This window comes from Osmerus eperlanus, chromosome 20, assembly GCF_963692335.1.
Source record: "Osmerus eperlanus chromosome 20, fOsmEpe2.1, whole genome shotgun sequence".
Classification (NCBI taxonomy): domain Eukaryota; kingdom Metazoa; phylum Chordata; class Actinopteri; order Osmeriformes; family Osmeridae; genus Osmerus; species Osmerus eperlanus.
In genome coordinates this window covers 9,129,953-9,157,039 of record NC_085037.1, presented here as the reverse complement: position 1 = coordinate 9,157,039, position 27,087 = coordinate 9,129,953, and the positions used below count along the sequence as shown (strand labels likewise).

The 27,087-nt window shown below is 46.1% G+C and overlaps 1 protein-coding gene across 1 annotated transcript in view; it reads left to right on the top strand.

Moving 5' to 3' along the window:
- The first annotated feature begins 681 nt into the window (after positions 1-681).
- efna3a (ephrin-A3a) overlaps positions 682-27,087 on the top strand; it is a 44,335-nt gene continuing 17,929 nt past the window's right edge. Inside the window, exons 1-2 of the mRNA XM_062486507.1 lie at positions 682-727; positions 869-1,445. Of these exons, the coding sequence (XP_062342491.1) occupies positions 1,336-1,445 (110 nt within the window). The 5' untranslated portion in view covers positions 682-727; positions 869-1,335. The remainder of the gene's footprint in view (positions 728-868; positions 1,446-27,087) is intronic.

Below are 27,087 nucleotides of genomic sequence, written 5' to 3'. Positions count from 1 at the left end.
TCTCCCTCTTTCATCCCCCTTTTCCCCTAGTCTCCACGGCAACATGCCTGGAGGGCACTCAAGAGAGGCGTCATCACTGACAAAAACAACAGAGGGAGAGGGAGAGAGAGTGAAAGGAGACCAGAGCGAAATAGACAGCGTGTATGAAAGAGAGAGAGGGGGGTAAAACCATGTAGGCTGTCGACCTACTATGCCTTGGATAAAATCATTTGAGTTATGAATTTGAGTTAAATGAGTAAAATGGAAATCACTTGACAGTGAACATTCACAGATGGTGGAATTATCACAATAACTTGAATGCTTTGGATTTTATGGTGCCTAGAAGTAAACTTTTATGTGATTGCAGCAGTTAATGAAACAGGCCCAAATGTTTATGCCTGCAACAGGGAAATTAATAGTTCCATCACTCTTGGTAGATAACATGGTAAAACCACCAGCAAAATGAAGCCTGTTAATTAACATCTTAGAATTCTGATGAATTAATTAGAGTTTGGGTGAGAATCTCTCTCTCTCTCTCTCTCTCTCTCTCTCTCTCTCTCTCTCTCTCTCTCTCTCTCTCTCTCTCTCTCTCTCTCTCTCTCTCTCTCTCTCTATTACACACACACACTCACACACACAACATGGTTGGGGCGGTGCAGAATATGGACAGAGAATAAGCGTATCCTGTCCATCACCAGAGGGCGGGATTGTTGCATGGCGCGCGCGGAGGTTTTTGAGGCAGCGGCAGGTGAGACAACCTTCAATAATTTCTACGAACAGCCCGAGGCTTAGCCAAGCTTACTCAATTGTTCTCTGAAAAACTGGGAACACATAATAAAATAAGGATTCATGTTTTTAAATCAACTCTATTTTACCACATAACTGGCAGCTGTTCAGTAGAAAGAAGCCTGTTCAGGACGAAAAGCGTCTTCTGAGGTGAGTTGCCAGTGATGATGAGGTGACTTGCAGCCTACTCTCATCTCTCACACGGGACTTCGAATGTAGCCAACCTGCCCTATCTCCCCTTCTACCATTGTTTCAAATCTGTGGAGAGTAGGCAACATAAAAAGGAATACCCAAAGCGCTGTGACTGACTTCAAAGTGCGCAGCAGTACGTAAAAATAGCAAAGTTGGGAAGAGGATGCAGAAATGGGGCTTGTCGCTATGGAATTTGAGTTAAAGAACACATAAGCAGTCCAAGTAGCATAGTCTGTTCGTCTCATCTGAAGCTGCGGGAAACATTTCAACGGCGTTTTGCTGACCGGTGGGATGTTGTGAGACATTCGCTCCTCGGGACGGAGAGACTGAGAGCGAAGACTGTAGAGAGAACAAGGGGTCGCGAGGAACTGAAGGATTATGGCTCTTGCAACGTTTTCTTTCAGCCTCTTAACGCTCGCCCTCACAAACTTGCACCTGGCTCGAGCCAACAACCGGCATGCTGTTTATTGGAACAGCTCAAATTTACAGTAAGTGAATAAACATCCTTAGCTATCGTATGGAGTGTAGTTCACAGTGTATTGTATGCTTAATGCTTGTCTGTGCACGTGAGTTGATTGTCACATTAGCAGCAGGAATCGAACCTGGCAGATGTCAACCTTTTAAAAATGCAAGGACATAATTACGAAGGGGAAATATCACACGTTAAGTTATATCATTTTGCTTGACAAATGAAAGTTGTGATTAATGTTCTGCAATAAATCAATGACCTACATGCATTCCAACATGCCATTCGTGTCAACAGTGTTTGGAAACGCAAAAGTATATTTTTATGTTTCAACAGTTTTTTATTAAACAAATGTGCTACCACAGTCCCCCAAACTAATAGGTTTTGTTTGCCTTTTGTTAACAGCTGTACTGCTTAAATGTTGCTAACCGCATGTAGGCAATATACTGGATGTAGTCTTCTGTATATTTTATGGCCTCTTCTCACAGTTTACCGTCCATCCATGCCTACCACTGGCAGTGATGAGTCATATCTGTCATCTTTTGACCCTCTCCACTCAGTTCTCTGCTTTTGTTGTCTTTCACATTAAATTGACTTCTTTGCCCCCAGCCTCCGCCCCTACTGCAAATTCAGGAACACACATACTCCAAGAGACACACACGTAGACAGACAGCCCCACCCCCCTCCCCCCTCCACCGCCACACACATACTCACACACCAAACACTTCGTCCCACCTTGGACTAAAACCCCACACAGTACCTCAGGTACAGTACACCTCCACCTAGACCTTTCTAACTCAATACTTGTTAAAGCAGTTGCGGCAGAGATCGATGTGGATTCTGGTGCCTTTGTCCCCTCATTAGTTAACAGTGAATCCATCTCTCTCACATTCCTTTATCTTCTCCCCTCATCCCACTCTCTGCTCCTCCTCCTGCTTTATCTGTTTTCCTCCTCTGGCCATTTATATTCAACTCGGACTCTGCTGGTCTCTCCTATCACCTCTCTCTATCGCATACTTGTTTATTTTCCTCCCTCTTATTTTTCTACTGTCTCACAGCCAGCCTGTCCCCCTCAATTCCTTTTTTTTGCATCTCATTACCACCCCCCCATCTGCTCTCGTTCCCTCATTCACCTCCAGAACCCAGACTGAGAAAGAGAGAGGACATGACAATAATTAAAAGGGACAGAGAGATTTGAATGAGTCTCAATGCCCATTTTAAGCATTTTGTCAAAACACAAAAACTAGGAACGTCCCCTGTATCCTTGCTCACAGCATTAGTTAGGTATCTTAATCAACACTTTGAATGAAAGTAGCCAAACGAGCACAGTACAAATGGCAAGTCAAGTTCCTTCTAGCTTCGGCTGCGATTGCAATTAAGTGTGTCAGTATGAATATGAATCGAGGGGAAGCATATTAGAGGAGACTAATTAGCATTGAGAGTGTGTGTTCAAAGTGCTGTGAGGATTCGCAGGTTTGTGAGTGTCACAATCTGTATTAGCAGTATCTATCATTGTTAATTATTCATTTGCTGTGTGCTCCGTCTAGAATGACTTGCACAGCATGAGCATGCGAACGCGTTGTACGATACAATCATTCATCAAGTGTTGGCACATTTGGCAGCTTAATGTAACATTTTCAAGAATATTTTCCCATATTGATGTATTCCAGGGGTAATAATGATGTCTGTGTGGGACTGAGGCTGTGTGTGTATGTGTATGTGCTTAAAATCTCCCCCCTCCTCCACACTAAGATAAGAATCTGTAAAATAATGCAAAAATTGACCCAGTTTGCAGGTAGCAGACAAATCCACAGAGGCAATGGCAGGAATACTGATAGGCGATCAAGCTTTAAAGGCCGTAGGCTTCAGGCCACACTACACCACTGCTGTGTCCACAGCCTGCCGCAGGCCTCACTTACCCGACCCAGCCGTGGATGCTATCTCAGGGTGAACAGCGAGGAGCCAAGGCTGGGGCAGAAGGCCAGGGACCAGGGGTTTCAGGGCAGAACTCTGGGTGAGGCCTCGCTGTTATACCCTTGAGCGAGGCATCCAGCCCAGATGGCTACAGAAAATACCCAGCTGTGAAAGATGGGATCACATGGAAACCAAGCTGTTTGTGCGAAGGCCATGAAAACAGCTTGTTATGGTTCCTGACTCTGCCGCAACTTCAAAGGAATATTGCCATTTTGGCATAGTTATTGCAACAGTAACATATCACCTCGTGGTTTACAAGTAGAGCATGTCACACTGTAGGATGAACTGGTTTATCTTTTCCATTTGGATAAATTCTTAAGAGGTGTCACGAACGTCCAGACAAAGTGTGTTGAGGTTATACGGAACCTTTAAGTGCTTTGATTTCAGCTGTGATTTGACTGCTTTAGCGGCTGTACACTATCTCCATTAAAATGTGTTGCTCTCAGCTTCCACTCTCGGCTTCCGCTCGCAGCAGTGCGCCCAGCCAACTCGTTACAGATGTCCCTGCTAATGGCTGACTGAGGCAGGAAAAAACGCACGCGCAGGCCATTAAATCATCTCGGATCTGAGGCCATCTGCCAATTAGAGAAGGGAGATGTGGAACATCTTGAGGAGCTCGCGGGAGCCGTGCGGCTCCATGGAGTCACATCACCGCCGCCGCCAGTGGCCTACACTCCGGCACCCCATCAGGTGTTGGCCGTTGTCACTGGTGACATGGACCCGCAGGCTCATAATTGGCTGCTCTCTGTCAACGTGATCAAAATAACAGTGAGGCTTCCACTCAGTCACTCCTGCACTTTGATCCCCGGATAAAGGCTCACAACTTAGCAGTTGACTAAAAAATAAAGACTGCCAGGCTTTGTAGAGATGTGGGAGGGGAGCAGGGAATCACTGTGGAAATGTAGCACACCGTATTGCTCATACAGCATAGCCATGGCTTTCCAAACAAGATAAAAGCTTTCTGTTCCCCCTCCTGGCAGACTTCAGTGAGTTATTGCTCTGTGTGTTTCCATACCACATGCAGTGACCCTGATTTGAGACATTAAATTGAGTCTGTCAGGACCCCCCAAGCCAAATATAGAAAAAAACAACTGTTCTTGGTACACCATATCCGGTGTTACAAAATAAATTATCACCTCCACAAAGCGCTTTCCTGAGAGTTGCGCAGGGGGGTGGCGGGGGAACATGATCAATGTGTAGCAGGTCTGCCATCTTACTCAACCACATCATTAACCAGCGGGGCTGTGTGGGGGTGTGGTGAGGATGGGGAGGAGGGGCTTGGGGGGGCGGGGAACCGTGTGTGGGGGGGTGTGGCTAGGGGACATTAGTGAAGAGTAGTGACATCCAACTTGGTGGTCGTCTGAGATACCCACCTTGAGAGGGACAGTGAACGGTTAGAGAGTAGCGAGACAGAAAGTGGATAAGGGAGAGAGGAGGAGAGAGAGGAGAGGAAGGCGGCGGGTAGGTTAGGAAGGCACAGAGATCTAGTAGACCGATCTACTGAAGTGAGAGAATGAAGGATAGAAGTGTGAGGAACATTTTGGAATGAAGTGGTGGTGGGTAATGAATAACAGGAGATGGGAGTGATGGAAACTGTGCTGGAAAGGTAAAGGTAGAGTTTGAGATTGAGAGAGAATGATCGAAAGACGAGAGGGAGTGAGTGGGAGTGTTATACTTTTTTGGTTTCCTTTTTCTTTCAAACCACATTTAAAGTCATTTGTCGCCTGTGCTGCAGCTGCCGTTTCTGGGGAGATTATACTTGTGGGAGTTGACCGATGCTAATGTGGACACACATGGGATCATTCATGTGGACCAGTGCTCAAAGACAATAGTGCCCAGCCTACGCAACACAGCGCAACCGGCGCATAGTGAGACACTAGCGGATTTGCTAGATGATTACATGCAAGGCTGTCTGCTTGACTCGCTCTCTGAGCAGTCTCGCCAATTTAGCATACAAATGCGTCTTATTCACTGGCATTCAATTTGTTCTTTTCCACATCCATTGTGCCTCACAACCGTCTCAAATAACATTAGATAGCATGCAAATATTTTTCCAAGTATTTTTTTCCCCTGTCTTGTAGTGCCAGGCTGTGGTGCTGAATGATAATAAAGTGTTTAACACGCTAAAACGTGTTCAGTGACTTTCAGTACTGAATTAAGTGTTTATTTATTTATGCAGTTTGATTGTGTAATTACAAAATGTTTTACAAGTGTATTTTCAGATGTTTTCATGAAATATGTCCAACACATAATACATTAAGTACATTGAAAGGGCTGTCAAAGTGCACACGTGAACAAAAATGGGGGTAGTCTAGGTGGACTAGGGACCTGTTTTTTCCTTTGATGTATTTGGTTGCTAGTCCAGGGTTAGTCTTGCAAATAGCTGAAAGGATGTTTCAGCTAAAAGCAAGCTGAAAGGATATTTAATGGTTCTTAAGGGTCCCAAGGGTGAGTGCGTCAATCAATACAACTGCATGGGATGGGAAAACAGTACTGGTTCATGGCTTAAAAAAAAACACTCAAACCAAGGCTGCACGCCCAGCTACAATCAATCCCAGACCATCAGGTGATCAATGTTCAAATGCATTTTTAATTTGATTTCAGTGTCAGTAAATTGCCATAAAGTATTCTTGGGGTGGATTTGAAAAGATCAAGTATTGACTTTTGGTAATGTGTGTGTGTGGGCATGCTTGTGCAGGCTTGCAACACAGTTCCTGAGTTTAGGCCTTGTCATGGCAGTTTTCTTCACACCTGTTGAATTCAGACAAAGGTAGAACCAGGAAAACAACAGAATGTTTCAATCAAAATATGTCTTTAACATCCTTACAAGCTCAGAGAGACAGCTAACTCCTTCACTAGGTCTCTAACGCACATCTCAAAGACTTGCTTTCTTAAAGGGCTTCAGACAGTCAGTGGACTTTGTGCACAAACAAAGTATCTACAGATGTGTACATGTAGTGGTTGTTAGTACTCCTCGTGCGTTGTGTCTGTGTATGCAACAGACGTGGTCTTGCAAGCTGTCAGAGTTTTACGGACCGTGTTCATCCTTCACCGAGAATCGAACACCCCATCTCTGACTTACCAAGCGCGACCACTACCAGCTACGCCAACGAAAAGCTAGCTATTCATTGACACGGGTGTCCTGTTACATTCTTGAGGAGTGAGTTTCACCGATTCACACCGGCTACATACACACAAGCATTGTTTCCAGCAGTCAGGCCATAACTTACCTAACAGCAACGTTTTACCTCAACGCAGGTGGGCCTTGTACTGCTGCACAAGACAAGGTGGAGGATTGGAGGATTTTCTGAGGCAGTGAAGTGTCACCTTATTTTGAAGGTCCCTATCGTATGAAAGGATCAAAGGATATTTTTTCAGCAAGATAATAGGGTTATCAGTTTAACAGTGAACAGTTTTTCACCAACAGCAGAAAAGAGGCTAACCTGGTTTAGATAGTAGAGTCTACAGTACCACTGATGTGGAAATATAGTTGGAAGTACATTTTCTCTGGTATAGAACTGTTCCATGTAGTTACATGGTAATATACAGTATATAATCTTAATATTAAGTGTTGCCCAAAAATGTCATGATAAATACTTGAGTCTCCCTAACTGAACTATTATAGAACTATTATATTACTTTGCAATACTTTGCATTCCCTACAACTTTCGCATGAAAGTCTTGGAATCAGACAAGCAAAGCTCCAATTTATTTCTGCCACAATAGTGCAAAGAGTCGTGGTTTCATGAGACTTGATCTCACAAGATCTGATGACAATAATCAGTCCTGAGTGATAAGCCACTGACATTAATGAGAGTGGCTTATCTTATCTCTTAAAATAGCCCTCTGTGGCAGGACTACCAAATCTGCCAGCAAAAGAACAAGGTACTCCAGCGCTACCTCTCAACCTCATTATCATCAGAAGAAATGCATTGTGGGCATTGTAGTCTCCCTTCAAGGGCTCTGTAGGGAGGTGCCATGGGACCAATCTGTGTTAGGCCATGGCTTCTCAAGATGAACATGCACTGAAAACACAGACCCTTCACATGCTATCAAAAGCCATTAGTATTCCATCCGCTCCAAGGTTATAGAGACTGCACTTAACCAGCTCTGTAAACCCAGAGGAGATAGCCCTGATCCAGACAGGTAGAACCAATTTCAGACTCAATGATTTGAATGCAAATGTTCCTTAGCAGAGGCCCCTTCTTCTTTCAAACTCCTTTTCTTTGGGTACGGACTCTGTGAGCACTACAGTACATTACTCCGGCATTGCTGTGAGGCACCCATCTCCTGCTGGGAAATTGTATCGCCTTTGTAAATTGTCTGAATGTAGGAAAAGATCAAAGCCACTGGATGGTGGATGATGGTCACCAGACAGATCGGCACCATTAGTGTAATGGACATTGCTACATGGACTGGAAAATATGATGTACTTTGTCAATAATGTTATTTTTGTGTCTCTTCCAGAAGGGCCTCGTCTTGTGTGTGTGTGTGTGTGTGTGTGTGTGTGTGTGTGTGTGTGTGTGTGTGTGTGTGAGACTGATCCTGCTATGCTACAGAAGCTGAACTAGCACCTTCAATACATCCCAATTCCTTCAGTTTACACACACATCTTTGCCCTGTCATATCGTGTTCACTGATTGTGTAACTCCCTACAGCTCCTGAGCCACCACGGATCTTTGCCCTAATCCTTATGAGTACTTCAACAATGCTGTCAGTTTTGAAAAGCAAAAAGTCTCCTCTTGAGCTCCATAGTCGAGGCATTAGTCCATTTATCAAATGGGGGCCATTCGAGTTTGGATGTAATAATTAGAGATTCTGTTATAATTGAGAATTTGCCGATTGAAGCTGTAATTATAGGAAGGTTTGAGACCCTTTGACAGCTGCTGCCTTCATAATGAGGACATCTAAAGAAAATTGAAATCTCTCTCCAGTGATTTGCACATTTTAAAGTGACTAAATGTAATTTGACCCCCTTCAACGGCAGTAGTAGCTGCCATTGCCTCTAGAAGTTGAGTTGTCCAGTTGTAATGCTGGGGGCTTTAACATTTAAATCAGGACAACTTCAAGCGAAACAGTTTCATTACAAATATGATAGCCGACTCTTTCGAGCCTGAAAGTCAGAAGTAAGTGGATTGGACAGGAGGGCTACCTGAGGGTGCAAAATGGAAGTGAAATGATCGCGTGGAGAGAGAAGGGAACTTGGTTTAAGAGGGGAACTAATGGTGAGTTCACCTTTGTCAAGCAAGTAGCGGTTCTTTGAAAGAGCTATTACCAGTTTAGACTTGCATCTTTAACAAAAAAAGAGCTTCCTTGAGCTGGGGAATGACAAAGTCATGACGGTTCCCACGTCAACATTTAGAATACAAGACAAAAACTGTTAACCAGTACTCAAATATGTACTTTAAGTCTGGCATTGACACTGTTCATCGGTCCAGTTCTGCTGTCCATGTTTAAATCTCCTCAACCTCATCATTTAATCTGGTCTCGTGTTGGCCTGCATCAAAAATCTATTTGGAATTCATTTGCCGCCTTGATGTGTAAATTTGGTGATGGTTTATACATGAGCTACCACTACATGCATAACCATGCCTTTTTTCTTCATACACATGCACATGTTTTAATCCCTGTGTTATTCACGTTGATTTAACACTGTCTATACAGTACGTGACTCATTCTACACTCATCTTTCCTTCCCCTCTTCGGTTCAATGTATGTGCGCTTGACTGAGCTGTGTGAGGGTGTTTGTTCACCAAGGTATTTGCCATGTCAGTTATGCATTGGTATTGTAGGTAGACTTTGTATGCAGGCATTCTTCATCCTTAGTTCATAGCTTGTGTGCCATTTTATTTTTGTATGCCGGCCTGTAACTGTATGTCTGACAGATGACGGTATTGCGCTCTGGGAATAGTGTATGCTTTGTGTATACGTTGAGCTGTGTATGTGTGCGTGTGGCAGAATACTGTAGCCATGGGGCTGTGTGTGTATTTGTGTAAGGACTGACATGTAGTGTATGTGTAAAAGGGGCCCGTCTCGGTGTAATGCCATGTGATGTGTTTAGTGATGGTGCAGAACGATGCAGTACGGAAAGGGGGAGACACACAGCGATGAGCCCAGAACCCAGATCCTCAACACGCTGTGTGTGGGCGGACTGAATATCAATGTCCTGCTGCACTCTGTGCATGTGTCTGTGTGCCAGTCTGTGTGTGTTTTTGATGGAGAGAAGGGGGGTAGGATTTTAAATCTGAGTGTCTACAAGTTTTAGCATGAAGGAGACGGTGCACTGTACTGCACGTCTTTCATTACTTGGCAGTGACTTCTTTTAAACATATATTCATGTGGGAACCTTGTTCGTCGGTGTATGTTTCCCGGTGAGAACAAGATACTTATCGCTCCCTGTCTCCCACCCACCGATTGCCGGCGTTTCTCTACCAGCTCACAGGCCGCGGGTGCATGTGAGGTTTGTGCGTGAGACACGGCTCTATCTCTCTTCCTGCTGAGCTGTTTGAAGTGTTGTTGCTCAGCCTCCTGTTCCTGCTCTGCTCTCACCTTGTGTGGAGTCAATGGGAAGTCCCTGCGGGCCGCGCTCCACCGCATTGCCGTGCGTGGGCAGAGAGCGGACAGTCCCGCCCATTACCTCCCTTTCATTTAAAGCCGCTCTGACAGCGCGTGTCTGCGCGTATTGATGGGTAGACGGTAGTAAGAGGAGTGTTTGTGCTGGATGGGATATCCTTATGTTAGCTGGAGGATGTGTGTGCTTGTATGTGGTTTTCCGTGAGTAGATAGTGAGGAGATAGATGGTTGTGATAAATAGATTTGCTTTTACATCACTTAAAGGATTCTGTGCCACTTCCCAAGAGGGTGTGGGAGAGGTGGTAAAAGTAGTGCCGATATAACCAAAAATGGAGCTGAAGAAAGATGTGAAGTATTATGGGAGAGAGGAGGGAGGAAGAGAGGTGAAGGAGGGAGACATAGAGTGGAGGCAGAGATGTTAAAGGAGATTGGACACAGTGGAGTGGGGAAAATGGAGGAGAGGGATGCAAAGGGAGATAGATAGATAGATAGAGGCATTGAGAATATGAATGTTGTGTCATGGAGTGGAGTCTCGTCACAGACTTGTACCCTCTCCCCTTCTTCACACACAGACACAGTATACAAAAATGAATTCAAGACGCTATTGCACCCTTTCTAACATCACGCTGATCTCAACACTCATCAGACTGCAACAATTTTCAGTGTTTCTAGGACCATCCAGAGGAACCACAGGGACTGAGTTGGCCAGTAAACAAATGTCACCTCACAGTTGTACAGTCCATGTAAAGTCAATACTGGAAGAGTTCTGGAATGTTGTCCTCGAGATAGAATACTGTATGAATCATTCTGGCTAATTGAGAGGTGACTTATCTTCCATCATTTGTAATATCAGGCTGCACCGAGGTAGGCTGTCTGGGGCTCCAACACCTGCTCCACTGGCCGATTTACACACAGCAAACATTGACATTCACACAGACACAATCACACGCACAAACACACACACACACACACAGTGTCTGCTGAGTTACCACTGTGTCAGGGTTTCCAGATCCCTGCCAGCACCTGTCACCAGCTGGATCCACAATAAGCTGCAGGAAGAGGGGGAGCAGAGAGCTGCAAGTGTAGGAGGGAGAGAGAGATATAGGGAGGGAGCAAGAGGGAGAGAGAGAAAGAGAGAGACATGTAGGGAGGGAGTAAGAGAGAGAGAAAGAGAGAGACGTGTAGGGAGAGAGCAAGAGAGAGAGAAAGAGAGAGACGTGTAGGGAGGGAGTAAGAGAGAGAGAAAGAGAGAGACGTGTAGGGAGAGAGCAAGAGAGAGAGAAAGAGAGAGACGTGTAGGGAGAGAGCAAGAGAGAGAGAAAGAGAGAGACGTGTAGGGAGGGAGTAAGAGAGAGAGAAAGAGAGAGACGTGTAGGGAGAGAGCAAGAGAGAAAGAGAGAGACGTGTAGGGAGGGAGTAAGAGAGAGAGAAAGAGAGAGACGTGTAGGGAGGGAGTAAGAGAGAGAGAAAGAGAGAGACGTGTAGGGAGGGAGTAAGAGAGAGAGAAAGAGAGAGACGTGTAGGGAGAGAGCAAGAGAGAGAGAAAGAGAGAGACGTGTAGGGAAGGAGTAAGAGAGAGAGAAAGAGAGAGACGTGTAGGGAGGGAGTAAGAGAGAGAGAAAGAGAGAGACGTGTAGGGAGAGAGCAAGAGAGAGAGAGGGAGAATAGGGTGGTGGATGGTGGGTGGGAAGCTGTAGATAATGCTCATTTACAATGTGGGGGTAGGGGCGGTGATGGCAGTTTGAGAGGGAGAGACCCCCTCTCTCTCTCCCAGGAGGCTGTGTGTGTCACAGGTGACAGCCAAACAACAGGGCCAAGCAGCGGGCTGTCTGGGACTGAGACAGAAGGAAGAGGGACAGACAAGAGGAGGGGAAGGGGATAGACTGACTATGGAGTTTCACATATAGCAAGAGAGAGAGAGAGAGATAGAGAGAGAGAGAGAGAGAGAGAGGGGGGGGGACAGTGTGAGAGAGAGAGAGAGAGAGAGAGAGAGAGAGAGAGAGAGAGAAGAGAGAGGAAATGTATTTTTTGGTGTCAGAGGAAGGGACCCCATTTTGCAAAGTTAAATGATGCAGATAGGAAAATAACATATGCAGCCTAGGGTGGTTGTTTGTGACGGAGAAACAAGTGTAGCACACAAAAGTAGTGGTGGATTTTTTGCCGGTGAAAATTGTTGTTGAGTTGGACTCTGAGGCATTCATACCCCGAAGGGCAGATCGAGACAAAAAAGCCCCCTAATTGAGTAAAGCGGAAAATGGCACTGTAAATGACAATTATGTATGAATATTTATTTGATGTTGAGTAGAGCTCTTTGTGAAAGCATCTCAATGCTTATACACACTGTAGCTGGGCTTACGTAACTGCTGCTAGACTTTGAGTGCTTGTGAATGTGCATTATCAATACAAAGTAGTTGTTCCTCATATGCAGGGTTTTGTACTGAAGGTACAATAACCATTTAAATGTTTAATTTGGGAGCGGCATGCATTTTAAGCAGTATATTTTGATATGTGTTTCATTTTCAAGATTTCTTATTAACTACCTATCTGATGAAGATAATGTATAGTTTATTTACAGAAAAATTGCCTGTCTAAGGAATTAGCATTCCTGCTCTGTGCTGTGTGTGTGTAAGACTTGACAGTATGTGCTTTTCCCATCTGTATGCGTGCGTGTGTGTGCGTGTGTGTGCGTACATGCACGCGTGTGCGCACAAGGTTTCTTTAAAAAAATCTATACAAAAAATAAATTGCTGTTCGTCAGCAAGCCCCTCTACCCCCACCTCATTAGAAAGTTCATCAGCAATCTATCAGCATATGTTTTATTTATGAGCAGGCAGAATTCATTTCTCTTTAAACACATTGCAGGTTCCTTATTTAGTTCTCAATGCTTGGGAGCTCAGTCAGCCCATTGTGAGGGAGTGCTCAGGGCCTTAAGGAAATGCTGCTTTTTACTAAATAAGAACTCATTCCCAGCACTCAACTGAAGTGAACAGGTCTACAGGCTCCCTGTCAGACGCTCGATACATTTGTATGCAAATGTACATTTTTCAATCAACCTTGCGTTCATTCACAGGCGCTCGATACCAGCTCTGGTGCGGGATCATTTACCCAAGGTTCCCCTGACCCTTTAAGGTCACCTCACGCAATCATTCTTTTAATCACTCAATACCATACCCATAGACCTAGACAAGCAACGTCAAAGACCCTTACTTGCTAGTTAGCTGTTTGCTACTGTTGCTGAAATTACTTTCCGTGGTTTGCCTGATTGTGTCTGAGTGGTTCATTTAAGTGATTGTACATTTTTCCTGTTAGTTACATGTGGTGTATTTGCGCCGTAGCTTAAGGTTTTTCTTGTTTTGGCAAGAAGCAGAAAAAAAACATGGCGTCCCACATCTCAGTTAGACAGCATATTTCTTTGTTAACAAGTTAAAAGGTGAAAAGCAATTTTTAGGCGGATTACACCTGAGAGCAACACTTCCCTCACCAGAGACATGTCTTACACATACTAACCCTGCTCAACAAAGCAGCCAGCTGCAACCAGTGAATAATTAGCACCACGGAACATCATCATCCTGTCTACACTTGGAATCCACACCGCTTCACTGCAGGAGCCAGTGAGCTTGCCAACCTACAGGTGTGGTCCACTCCTCCTGAGTTCATGACTAGCACTGGATATCATTGGTATTCATCCCTCACTCCTGATTCCCTTCCGTGGTTTTTTTTCCCTTTCACTTGACAGAGGGGCGTGGGTTAACTGCCGGGGGAGCGCTCCATCACGACTAAATTTGATCCAATTAAATACAGATTTAATCAGATCCGCGGTCGGCATGTGAATACGGAATGTGATCCGGCCGGTAACCGGGGTCTCCTTTGGCGTGGGCCGGGGTTTCCGTGACGCCGAGTGGACCGGCCTTGTGGGTGAGCCAGGGAGAGTGAGGGAAGCAAGGATACAGAGAGGGAAGGACTGACCTGCACTTATCTGTGGTTTCAATCAGACTGGCTCAATCCAGCTATTCTTGGAGATTTGCTTTTTAATTTCTAACGATCCATTTTGAACACATTTTTCTCTTTTCCTCTTGTTACTACAGTTAATAGTTTCGCCAATACCGAACTGGTTGATTTTGGAAGCGGGAGAGAGACCAGGGGGACCAGGGGGTGGAGGGAGGGGGGGAGTGTGGTGGGGAGTGGAGGAATGATTTACTGTTGATGTAAACATTTGATTAATTAATGATTTAGTGATTGGATTAAATATGTGGCGGGGCAGAAACGATTTGGAGGTGTTTCATATTCATTTACTGGCATGGACAGAATTAGAATCTCACCTTCAGGACTTGGGGAATACAGAGAGAGAGAGAAAGAGGAGAGAGGGGAAAAAAAGAATCAGCCCCTTTCTCTCTACCAGTCGTCTGCAGACTGAGAAAATGTTCCTCCTCTCAGTAGAGCAGAGCTTCTCCAATATGAAGTACGGCTCCCCTGTGACCCATCAACGTCCACTCTAACTGCTGTGTCACCTTCAGACTTCCTGGGGAGGCAAGATGCTGTCTTGAGTATCAATGAGAAGTCTTTGGAGGGAAGAAGCTGTACCTCAACATGTCCCCAACGCCTGGGCTGTCTTCCTGGCTCACTTCACTTTACGAGGAAAGACTTGATTACAAACTCTGCCATTTTGTGTTCGGCAGCTGTGTGTGTTTATTTTCGGTTAAACTTGGCTGTGACCAACTGTTTTGACAATGCTAATATGGTAGCCTATGCTCTTGATTCTGTAAATATCAACTCAATTACTCTACATCCCACACTATGTAAATAGAGCTGAGCTGTAAGTGCACAGTTTAGAGACTGAGTCAAATTCAGACTGGCAAGCGCTGAGGGTAATTTTAACAAGCTGTTGGTTTGTTTCCTATCCAACATGTCAGTCACTTACGGTAATGCAAATAAGTTTTGCCTCCTCTGTGTCTTTCATGTTGGCTGTGATGAATTACGGCCTTCCTATCAGATCACGTCAGCCCACATCCTGTGTACATACTCATTCATGTGCAAGAAGAGTGTAGGACGAATCATCCTTATCCAGTGGCTCGTAACCGTTTGAAAACCCACAAATCTCGAACAAGGATGTCACATTGGGTATCAAGGAACAAGATCTGTGAGCAATTACACTGTGAAGTTATTTAACTTAACAGCGACGTCTCGCCTCGTGCCCCTGGGACTTCCTTTACCCACCTCCACCCACGTCTGACCAGAAGGCTTTAATTGGATCCTGCATCCGGAGGACGAGTCACCACACCGGTTATTTCCAAGTGTAAATGAGTGGGAGAGAGAAAGGTTAGCATCATCCCCACAGGACCCTCTGCTCCTCCAGGACTAGATGCGCTCACCCCCTCTTGCCCTAGCCTGATATCTCAAACAGAGCTGTGTTTGAAGTGCTCGGTTGGGTGCCCACATTTTTCACCCGGCGAGAAAAGACGCGGCGTTCAGCTGCCTGGCAGCCCCCCGTAACTTTCTGTTGTTTGGCATTTGCATACCGAACAAACAGGAAATTGTGTTCATTTGTATGCAAATGTCTTTGTCCCCAAGGCTTGGATTTTGAATTAAAAGTTTTACCGTCCCATTAATTCCAAATTACACACAGGCACTGACATGGGCCCCTCTTCCTGGCAGGGGGGGAAGGGGGGGTCCTTCGCGCCACCCCGATAGCAGCCCTGTCAGTTTAGGCTGTTTAGTTTGCCTTCTGCGAACCACTTTGGAATTTGGATTTAATCTGGTCTGGTGATTTGCAGATTGATCGTCTGCGCCACATTGCAATCTCCTTTTAATTATCCCGCAGAAATATGCAGAGATTCGATGTGATTGATAGTCCGGAAGACTGCGTGAGACAGGCACGCAAGGGCCTTGGAGTTGTTGACTGACAGGTCGTGAGCCACATGGTAAATGGGCAGGGAGTGCTGAAGGCTGTCCTCTGTTCAGATGCAGCAAACCTTATCCGCCTCCCTCATTAATTTACATGTAGATCTTATGAAAAATGGATGACCCCTCCATGATGTGTGGCATGTATAGACTGAGGTTTACCATCAGAAAAACCTGATGAACCAGATGTGTTGAAGCTAAATAGGGAGAGTAAAGGGCTGACTGACCCTGATTGGCTATCAGTCGATAGCCTTCCCCTGCTTGTCTGCATTCTATGTTACTGTATGGAAAGAGGTGAAAGCAACCTTGTATTATCTCGTGTCAAAGCACTGGTTCAAAGGCTGCCATAGAATTGAAATGCTTTGAATTTCACACAGGGATGATTTCAGCATGCTTGAAAGACATGAATGAGCGAGTTCGAGAGAATATGAATTAATCAGTGAAACCAGTGGATCGATAGATATCCCCAGACAAATGACAGCCTGCCCCCCCCTCCCCTGCACTGCTGCACACGCCTCAAGGAGGGGCAAAAAAAGCCCCTTGAGTGAGGCAACGTCACACAAATGTCTCTGTTCCTGTAATCGAATTCACAGACCCAGCGTGTCTGTTCAAGTCGCTGGAAGAAAAACAAACAGAAAGAACAACCAGTCAAAGTGTCATGGCTTGTGGCCCTCCGTTCATATGGCATGTATTTCTACATCTCCAGTCTCTCAGACCCCGAGGCATCCAGCCCAGTGATGGAAGCCGGTACGACACGGTCCCCAATAATGGAGGCATATTGGAAATCGCATTAAAGCCGCCCGAGCAATATGGCGGCTGATCTTGCTGTCACTTTTCACTGTCCCCCGGAGTCCTTGCCTCTAATAACAGAGCTGATCAGCACCACTGTGAAATACGACACCCGGCCCCCCTACAGGAGAGTAATCACTGGTATCACTCACATGTGGCTCCTCTGCAGTTCATCACAAAGAGATGGGATAGAGAGATCTGAAAGGGAGGACTGTTTGAAAAAAGGGGAAACAAGGGGATTGAGGAATGGATTTCGGTGGTTTAGGAAGAATGAAAGACAGTGGAAAACAGATAGATGCTGATATTTGAAACAATGGGGTTTTGATACGGAAGGAAGATATTGCAGGTGTCGCAAAAATATTCAGAGGGGAAAGAAACTAGAGAACAAAGAGTCCTAACCATGAAGACTTGAAAGTGTTTTTAATCATACAGATGGTAAAGAGTGGAAAAATTACAAACAGCTCAGCGATACTGAAATTCAGCATCGCTTTTAGCCACGATGGGAGAGTTGTTAATAAGTGCCAAGTTTTTGAAGGGACTTTAAAGATTCAACATCTGATAAGTTTCTCAAAGGCGATGGATCAACTTTATTAGTCAGCTACGAGGGCAGGGAAATAAAGGATAAAGGGAGCAAGGCCTGATAATTGTCTTGCCTTTCCCACTGGTAAAGGTATTGAGGATGTTTTCAGTCGAGGCCTACACTTTGACAATTCAATCTGCCGGATTTAGTCAAGCTCCTCACACTGCCTTGCCTAACGCTTAAGTCTGATTCAAAGACACACGCCACAGGAAGTACAGGGATCATCTCGCCATTACTGCCGTGTGAACTTGCATGCTCTGCATTTTAAATGTCAGCAGAACGAAATGGAATGGGGACAGGACATGAGTCAGTAATCTGGTACCTCCATCTGTGTGGAGGCCTAGCGGGGAGGTGGATGTCTGGGAAGAGAAGGTGGTACGTGGGAGGCTGAAGACACGGTGTGAGGACGGAGGAGAGGACCAAACGAGGCAGTGGACCCATAGAGCGTTGAGGCGCCGCGTTTAAAGGCCATTATCGTGTACCTTAACCCCCCCTCTCCCCCTCTCCTACTCCCAACCCTCTCCGCTGCCACCTTCAGTTATTAGCAATGAAAGGAGCGGTATTGAATTAGGCGTGTCTGACGTGTCATTATAAGCGTACGGACCTAGGGTGGTGATGCTGTGCTAATCGAGCCTATTCTGCAGGTGTAGCCGGAGTTGGCCGGTGAGGCAGCGGGGGGCTAACAGGACCGAGCGGGCGGGGGACCATCAGTGCTCAAAAGCACACAGGAGGGGAGAGAGTAGTCCGGGCTCTGCGGCGCAGTGCAGAGCAGACCTGGCTCTGCCAGCTCCACTGGAGGCTGATAAGCCTTAATGGCGTGGGCACAATGATTCACACCACGTCTCCCAGCCACACACACACCTCTCGGGGCTGTAAAGAGTCATTTTCAGGACCCGGGGCAAATTTGCAATAGCAGGGAGCCTCTATTTACCAGTAATTGCATTTCTGTCCTCCGTCAGAACTCCCTTCGAAATGTTCAGCCTCGGGAACTGGAGCGGGAAGAAACGCAAATGTGTTCCGGGCGTCCCGCAACGTTCTGCCACACGCTTTTAGGAGCTGCAAAATGTGTTAGAACTGTGAGCTTGAAGGGAGGATGAACAGAGTTTGTCGCTTATCTTTCTCTCAAACCAATTCGGCTGAAGAGCTAAAGGTGTGCCATCTCAATCCCAGATCAATAATTTTACATTGATCAATTAAATCCCCGGGCTTGATAGAGATCTGTACTTATGGGGTCCGACAGGATTGAACGAAAATGCTCCAACAATAGACCATCAGCATTACCCACACGTGTCTTGACCCAAATTATGATAAATAGTCTTGATATGTGGCTACTTTTGCCGAAGGGACAAGAGAGGAAGAAGTTTGCCAGCAGGATCTCAGCAAGACCAAGGGAATCATCTCAAACAAAACAAAACATTACTCAAAACGACAGTAGAAAGACAGAGAGAGAGGTTATCAAACTGTGAAATATATCCCATTGGATGCTAATGGACTGATCTAAGGCTTCTACTGAGATGAAGGGGCTGAATGTCTAGATACATATTTGAGCAGGGAAAACAGGAACGAGGCAAAAAAGAAGTAGAGTTGTGCCATAAAGGAGTGCTTTGCGTCATCCACACACACCTAAGATGGAGACACAGAGCCGCAACACATGTGCACTAAAATCAATTGACCAAAGCAATTCCTTTTGTGAATTGCCAAACGTCTGTGAGCCAAGGGTTTGGCAATCGGACTGGTTGCAATTGACTGGTATTGGTGCATGGTTGCGTAGGTGGTGTGTCATCGTGTTTACACATGCGTGGCCAGGCACTGCAGAGTTTGTTTGGCCTACCGCTCATCCACACAAAGGGGGTGATTTACCCCCCTTACTGGAGAACTAGTTGTGCTCAAACCGCAAATAAATGGAACATGAGTTAAGTGATATTTCTAGACTCTCAAGAGAAGGACACGGAGCAGCACCACCTGAGCCCAGCGCCACCTGTCACAACCCACAACACAGCCGGTACAGGGAGGAACAACAAGCCTCCTAGCCCCCCTTCTCTCCACTCGAATGTTCTACACCCATTCTCTGGATTAGAGGTTTAATTGAGCCTCATAATCACCACTGTTGTTCTCACTTATTGTTTCCTTGCTCAATTTGTTTTCTGTTTTTTTTTGTTTTTTTTATTTCATGCTTCGGCAACACAAATGTTCCTTTGTCATGCCAACGTAGCAATTTGCATTCAATGCAATCCAATTTAATTGAATTTAAGGAGAGAGCGAAGGAAGAGGGAAAAGGAGAAAGAAAAGGCGGTGTGTGAAAGAGGAGCCTGCAGACACAAGAAAGGAGGTGAATAGAGGAGAAGAACCGTTCGGCTCAAAGTTGGGTTAACATTCTATATCCTGCGGCTGTTTCTACCAAGATAAAGACTACAGAATGATGGAACATGGCTCTCAAATTCTAGAATATAATCTTTAGGAAGGTTGATGTTAATTAGTCTCAATCAATCAACCTGTTTATGAAAGCTTGGGACATTCTGTATTTCCTGTGGTAAGCAAAAGCTATTGTCTTGGGGGATGACATGCTGAAAGAGATTATCTTTGGTGGCTCCAGGTCACTTTCTCTTCATTATATCAAGATTAAAAGAGGAAGGGCTTCCAATAATCCCAGATAGGATTGGATATTTATCACAGCCGTCTTATCCTTCTGTATCTGCACGCATTTCACAATGCTCAATAATAAAGGAGAGAGAGGGGTAGCCTATAGTGTATTTTAATCTTTACCAAAGACAGTTTTAAACTACACAGTAAAATCAACCTTATTCTTTCCTTTAAAAAAGAATGTATGACCCATTTCTGATGGTGATTGATTAGGAAAGCAGCTATGAACTTGTACACGTGAATTGCTGTGTAATTTAATGGTATTGCAATGTGTTATTTGAACAGTGTAAGACCTAGTATGGGGAGCAGTGTAAGGGATAAGTGGATGTTTTAAAGTGGCAGTTGAAAGTTGTGATACCAAAACACAATCATCCACTTTCCTTGGAAGGACCCATCTCCCCCATACCAAGTTTCATTGTAAGAAGTGAATTACACCAGACCAGAAGGAACTGTAACACAATAGTAGTCAATATGTAACTACATATTATATGTTGTTACTGTAGGTATTGTTCTAATCTGCAGTTAAATGGAGATTAATGTAACCTTAATGTAATTCTTTGACAATCTTAGTTTTTTCCATTATTGTATGTTTTACAAATACAGGGAACGCACTTCTCTTCAATTCCAGAGCAACTGACTCACAGGACTGAGGTGGTCACACACAGCTCCTGCCAATGCAGACTAGTGCCTGGGGAAGCCCCCCCCCCCCACAACACAAACACACTTTGTGAATCAATACTGGTCTTGACTGTGGCCAACCGGCTGGAACTGGCTCCAATTTCCTGGTGATTCAGGCTGTGTTCGTGCACCTTACTCATCAGTGGTGACTGGGCAGACAGCATCCCTGCCACCCCTCGACCAAAACACCGGCTGGACCCCCGTCGCTGGCGCACATTAGGCACATTAATAATGCATTATTACACGGCGCAACATGTCGTAATTAACCAAGGTGATTAAAGTCAGTGCCGATATGCTAGACTGCGTATTACCGAGTGAGCACAGGCGATGACTAAGCTACACATCTATCTCTCTGTGAGGCTGTGCATCCATTTAGATATACAGCCATTCATCCAGCCATCCATCCATCCGTCCATGCTCCGCTGGCGATGATTGCTGGTTTGTGACGTGGTGATTCATGGCTAATGCGTGCTCATTAGAACGCAGGAAGTGATATTTAGCTGAATACAGTCAAGCATTTAATCAAAATGTCAATCAAACGTATAATGCCATCATTTCTGGAAAGAATTTAACAGGGCAATAGAAATGAGCACATGCTTCACTCTCTTGCTCGCTCTATCATTGATTCTTCTCCTTCACCCTCTCACTCACTCTGCTCTTTTCCTCGTCTCCTTCCTTCTGTAATCTCCCAGACAGGTTTTCTCCAGTCCGGTGGTTCTGCTCCACTACCCTCTGTCCTCCATCTTCCTGGTTCTTTATTGAACCCCAGTGCGTAAAACACTGTTAAACCAGCATCAGTGTAATAGTTGGCATTAGCCCTTTGAACTAACCTTAATCAGAATGTAATAAACTCACAGTTGTTTTTTGTTAAGGCGGTACACGCACGCACGCACACACACACACACACTCACACACACACCACACACGTTTGTGTCTAAACACTTCTGGGAAGTGTGTTTCTGTCTCTGTGTTTAAGAGAGAGAGAGAGAGAGAGAGAGAGAGAGAGAGAGAGAGAGAGAGAGAGAGAGAGAGAGAGAGGTGGAGAGAGAGAGTTCCTGCCTATTGTTATGGATATAACGTTGCCAATACAGAGCCTGTCAGAATCTCTTCTGCAGATGCGGTGTACTAGAGCTGTGCTCGAGACACAACTTTAATTGGAATGTAATTGGAGAAGCACCATTGATCATAAATAACATTCGGCTACCTCTCTCTCCTTGTCTCCCTTTCCTCGGCTCAGGGCTCCTTCATGTTCGATGCTGTACCTTCCCTGTTCTCTCCTCCTCCTCGCTCCTCCTTCCCTTTTTCTTTCCTCCTCCTCCCTCTCTGTCCTTCCTTTCACCAACTCCCTTCCTGTCTACCTGCTCTCTCTGTCACGTTCCTGCCTTCTCTCCCCTATGCCTTCCCTCGCTCTCTTTCTCTCCTTCTCCCCTTCCCTAAATCTCGCCATCCCCTCGCTCTCTCGTACGGAGAACGTCAGTCATGTGCAGTGGAGCGACGCAGAGGAACAAGGCCCCCTGCTGGGTCCACAGTGCCAGGGTCAATGTACGTCTTGGGCGCTTACCACTACCGAGCAGGGGAGGAGGCAGGGGGGAGAGCAGAGGAGAGGAGAGGCCAAGAGAGGAAAGGAGACGAGAGATCAGGAGGAGAGAGACGGGGATACGCCAACGGATGAGGAGGGAGGGGGTATCATTTGTAATTGCCTGTGCTCTACTCCATTGTGTTATTTCTTCCAGCGTTCAGTTAAGTGAGATTTGTTTTTCCTTTTTGTTGTTTCGCATTCTTCGGAGAAGTCAATTTGACGCCTCATTTGTCAACCACTGGTACACGTCAGTGGCCTCTCAACGGTGTCAGAAGCAGAGCCTCCTCGTTCAGCTGGAGTGTAGATGCGAATCAAGCTCGAGGAGATTGGCTGGGCACCTTTTTGAATGCAGGGTCTCCCGCAAAAACGAAAGCTGAGGGAACTCGTGGAGCACCCCTGTCACATATTGATTCTGAAGTGGAAGAGGAAACACAAAAGAAAGAGAAGGAGGTGGAGAGGAGAAGCGAGGGTCACAGGGTCACGTCATTCTTTACGTAATAAAACAAAATAAATATGAATGGATGAACAACTGTTGGGAAAGTTCAACAGTTGAAAGAAGGAGGACAGACGTGGAGAATGAGGGAGGGCCATGACCAGTTGCTGATGACCAGTTGCTGATGAAAACAGCACTTGGTCATGGACCAGGTCAAATTCCTGAATGAGCAAAGGCATTAAGAGTTGAGATGGATGGAAAGGGAAAAGGAAAGGGAAGTGTGAGAAAGAGAGAGAGAGAGAGAGAAGAGAGAGAGAGAGAGAGAGAGAGAAAGAACAGAGAGAGCGAGGGGTCGTGAGTAGATTCCGAGAGGAGGGTGAGGTGTCGCGAGCCAGGGGATGGAGAGAGGCAAGGGGAGAGAAGAGGAGTGCGAGAGAGCGAGGGAGGAAGGCTGTTGTTTTAAGATCAGTACGGATGAGTGCATTTCCGTCCTCTAGGGAGGGGGCCTGTTGGCTCTCTCTGTCTGTCATTCCACTCGTTTATGCTTCGCTCGGAGAGAGAGGGAAAGGGCACTGTCTTAGTGTGATGAAGAAAGGGGGAGGGGGAGTGCCCGGGGTGCCATACTGCCGTTTTCATCATTTCACACACTTTTTTTTTTACACCTCTCCCTCTTGATCTCCATTTTTTCCTTTTCCCTTCCTTCTGCATCTCTCATCCACAGCTGTCATCCCTCGCTGTCGCTCTCCCCCTTCCTCGCCTCGCGTCGGCTGTTCCGTAGGTCTCTCGGTTTCACTTGTTCGGTTTCCCCGTCTCCGAGCCTGGCAGTCCTCACAGGACATCCCTACAGAAAACATAGTGTTGTTGTCTACACGAAGGAGGATACTTGGGAGTCACACAAGAACTGTGGCTGGCTCAGTGTCTCTGCTCATGGTTTTGGACCAACATCGTTATATACAAAGCCAGTACTGTCACATGGCCACATACCCATGATGAATAATGCCCACTCACACCTTCCTGAGTGCTACCTCCCAGCCCCTAGTACACAGCCATTCAGTCTTGCTACCAAAACCAACTGAAGTCCTCTGCAACACAACCCCCGGGTATTCCGACAAACAGTCGCATGCCGCTTTACGGTCTGATTCTAAACTTAGAAACAGCTTTGAATCCTGCCCTGCAGATTATTCACAGAGATTTTCAGACCATGTTTTCAGCTTGTCTTTTTTTGGGGGGGAAGGTTTGAAGTGTGGTGAGGGTTTATTTGATGTGTTTGATGTATTCCGCAACCAGGACAGTGTCAAACTCTGTTGTTGTTGTTTATTTCAGGCTGTCTTGTGATACAGGTATGTACGAGTCATGTGAAGGTTATCAGGCTTGTTCTCACTTTGGGCTAGAGTTGGATGGGAAACATGACTGGCTCCCCACTGGTTAGGAATAAGTATTCATAAGACGCTTATTTTTACTCCTTAATGTGTATGTGCCTCACAGTGGGAGCAGCCAAAGTGCGTAACACTAATGTCATCCTGTGGCCGTCCTCCAGCTAAAAACCAGGTTCCCCTCTCCTGCTTACCCCAATGTCACCTTCATTTCTAACACTTTCTCTCTCACTCTCCCTCTATCTCTCATACTTTCTTCTGCCCTCTCCCTCCCTCTCTCTCACCTCCTCCTCTAACCCCTCTCCCTGTTTGTCATTTTTCATCATCTGTCGGGTGTTTCCTAATCTCTGTCCTTTCTCCTCGTCTCCGTCTCAATTCATCATCTCAAGTTCAGTCTTGTGCTGAAGGTTACTGACTCGCTGATAGAGAGAACAGGAGGAACAGACGATCACAGAAAATGACAGAAAGGAGGAGGGGGGGGCGGTCATCTCTTCATCCCTCCCTCATCTCTCTTTTCCGCCTTCCTCTCTGTTTCTTCTGCCCTTTATCTGCGTCCCTCCATCTGGCTCTGCCTTTCACTCTCACCCTGACATCCATCCCTCACTCCTTCTCTTCTCCTCCTGGTGATCCCTGTCTTCCTGACAGCTGTCAATCCCTGAGAGGTTTCTGCCATGGCTGCAACACGGGACTGTTGTGCTCAGATCCAGTGTGTGTGTGTATGTTGGTGTGGGGCGTATGTGTGCTAGTGTGCATGCTAGCTTGTGTGTGTGTGTGTATGTGTGTCTCTGTGCGTACCGTTTAAGTACTCAGTATGACACTAACCCATCACAGTGTGAAGCAAACCGTCCCACGACTAACATCTCGTAAATCAAACAACCTTAACCCTCTCTCCACCCCGCAGCCATGTAGCGCGCGTCCTGAACCCCACTCTCTGCCATGTCCTCGGCAGTAGAGCTCTTTTAAACACAATTACTCTGACCCGCTCCATCACGCGCCAGCGCCAACACCCACAGGCTCACACTCACATGGCTCAGTACAAGAGAAGCACTAGTCGTGTGTGTGTGTGTGTTTGTGCACCGTGTATGCTATCTTTACACCCACTCAGGTGCCTGTGTTAGGGACCAGGCCCATGGCAGAATTTGACTCTACTTTCTTAGTAATCTGGAATTTGAATCAAAACACACACACACACAGTACAGACAGTCCTGTTCGACCTCTGTCTAACCTGCTAAACTCTGGACAAAAAGTTTCGGTTACACCGTGAGGGCCATATCCGAAGCTCACAGTCGTATTACATATTGATAAAACACAATCTATTCCCAACTTCCTTCAGTCCCTTTCAGTCACACCCCGCCTTTCTTTCAGCCTCCCTCTATCTCTCTTTTGTCCCCCGCGCCCAAGTTCAACTCTATCATTTTCAGCTCACCTTAACACATTCCTCTTCCTCTCCCCCATCCCTTTGTCATGATTTATTTATACATTACACATCTTTTCTTAATAATCTTTCCCGCTTATCTTTCTATTGCCCCGCCCCCCTCCCCCCTCTTTGCCTCCCTCCATCTCAGCCTTCCCTTTCTTCTCCTCACGGCTAAAGCACATTGCCTCACCTCTATCTCCGTTTCTGGGTGCTGTTGCACCCCCCCACCCCCCACACCTCCACCCCCTCCCCTTCACAACCCCCCTCCTCCCCTCCCAAGCTCCAAAGCCCCTTCCCCTTATCTTGTCTCCCTATATCCCTTCATCTCTCCTTCTTTCCTACCCTCTTCCTCCTCTATCTCTCTGCCCGGCTTCCTCTGCCGTCCTCGCTCGCTCCATCCTTCCCTCTGTCCCTCCCTGGCGCTCTGTCCCTCTGCCCCTGACTGAAATTAAAAGCCGGCGGCACGGGCTTGGCCTGACCACCTCCCCCGCCCCGGCACAGCCATATGGGCCTTAAGAAACAGACCTTGAAAAACAAGATAAAGTACATCAAAACTGCTACAGACTCACGCCTCTGTGGGCTGTGTGTATTTTTAGATACAATTTTTCCAATTTTGCAGTCGGTTTTCAGCCTTCTCTCTTCGTCCCTCTTTCTCCCTCCCTTCCTTTTTCTCTCTTTCAATCTCTCTCTCTCTCTCTATTTCTCTGTATTTCTGTCTCTTTCCATCTCCTTCTCTCTCTCCCTCTCTCTCCCTCTCTTCCTGTCTCTGTTAAAGCCAGACAGACGGGTCCAATTCTGACAGTGGTCCGAGAGTCTGCAGTGATTAACACTGATTAAAGTAGCTAACGAGCCTTTTTCTCATTTGGAGTGTGTGTGTGTGAGGGGCTGTGAGTGTGTGAGACAGTGCGTGTGTGGAGAGATTGTGTGTGTGTGTGTGTTTTACCATAAATGTCTAAGTCATGTCACTGGCATTGATTGGATGGATGCACAACTATATGGGTATTTTTTATGTGTGTGTGTGGTTACGTGTGTGTTTATGTGTGTGTGTTGTTACGTGTGTGTGTTTATGTATGTGTGTGTGGTTACATGTGTGTGTTTATGTATTGTAGCAACCCAGGGGACTTGAAGGCCCGATTCACAATGAAATAGGACTCAGACATGCGGCGTTAACATAAATTGAGAGTCAGATGGCTGAGCGTTGAGGGAGTTGGGCTAGTAATCTGAAGGTTGCCAGTTTGATTCCTTGTCGTGCAAAATGATGTTGTGTCCTTGGGCAAGACACTTCACCCTACTTGCTTTGGGGGGAATGTCCCTGTACTTATTGTAAGTCGCTAAGAGTGTCTGCTAAATGACTAAATGTAAATTGTCCTTTTAATAATGGATCTCAGGGTAAGGGTACTGGGACAAACTTCAAATCAGGATTCTTCCCATCTGGGGTCTGTTGGCCTCCATGTGTGAGCTCATTTTCATGTGTGTGCTTAAGAAGATCCTTCAGCAATATCTTCTTTTCTCTTTCCCACTTGAAAAACACCCACGCCCATAAATGAGACCGACCCTGAAGCCTCGCTGCATCACCCGTCTTGGTTTGGAGTCAGAGTCAGGGTTTTTGCACACGTTCATGTGTTGTATCTCCTCACGTAACCTTCCTGCATGCGTTCAGGCCGACTGAGATGTTTGGTTAAGAGCCTGAATATGCAGCACCTTGACCCACAACCTCCTCTCCCTGACGG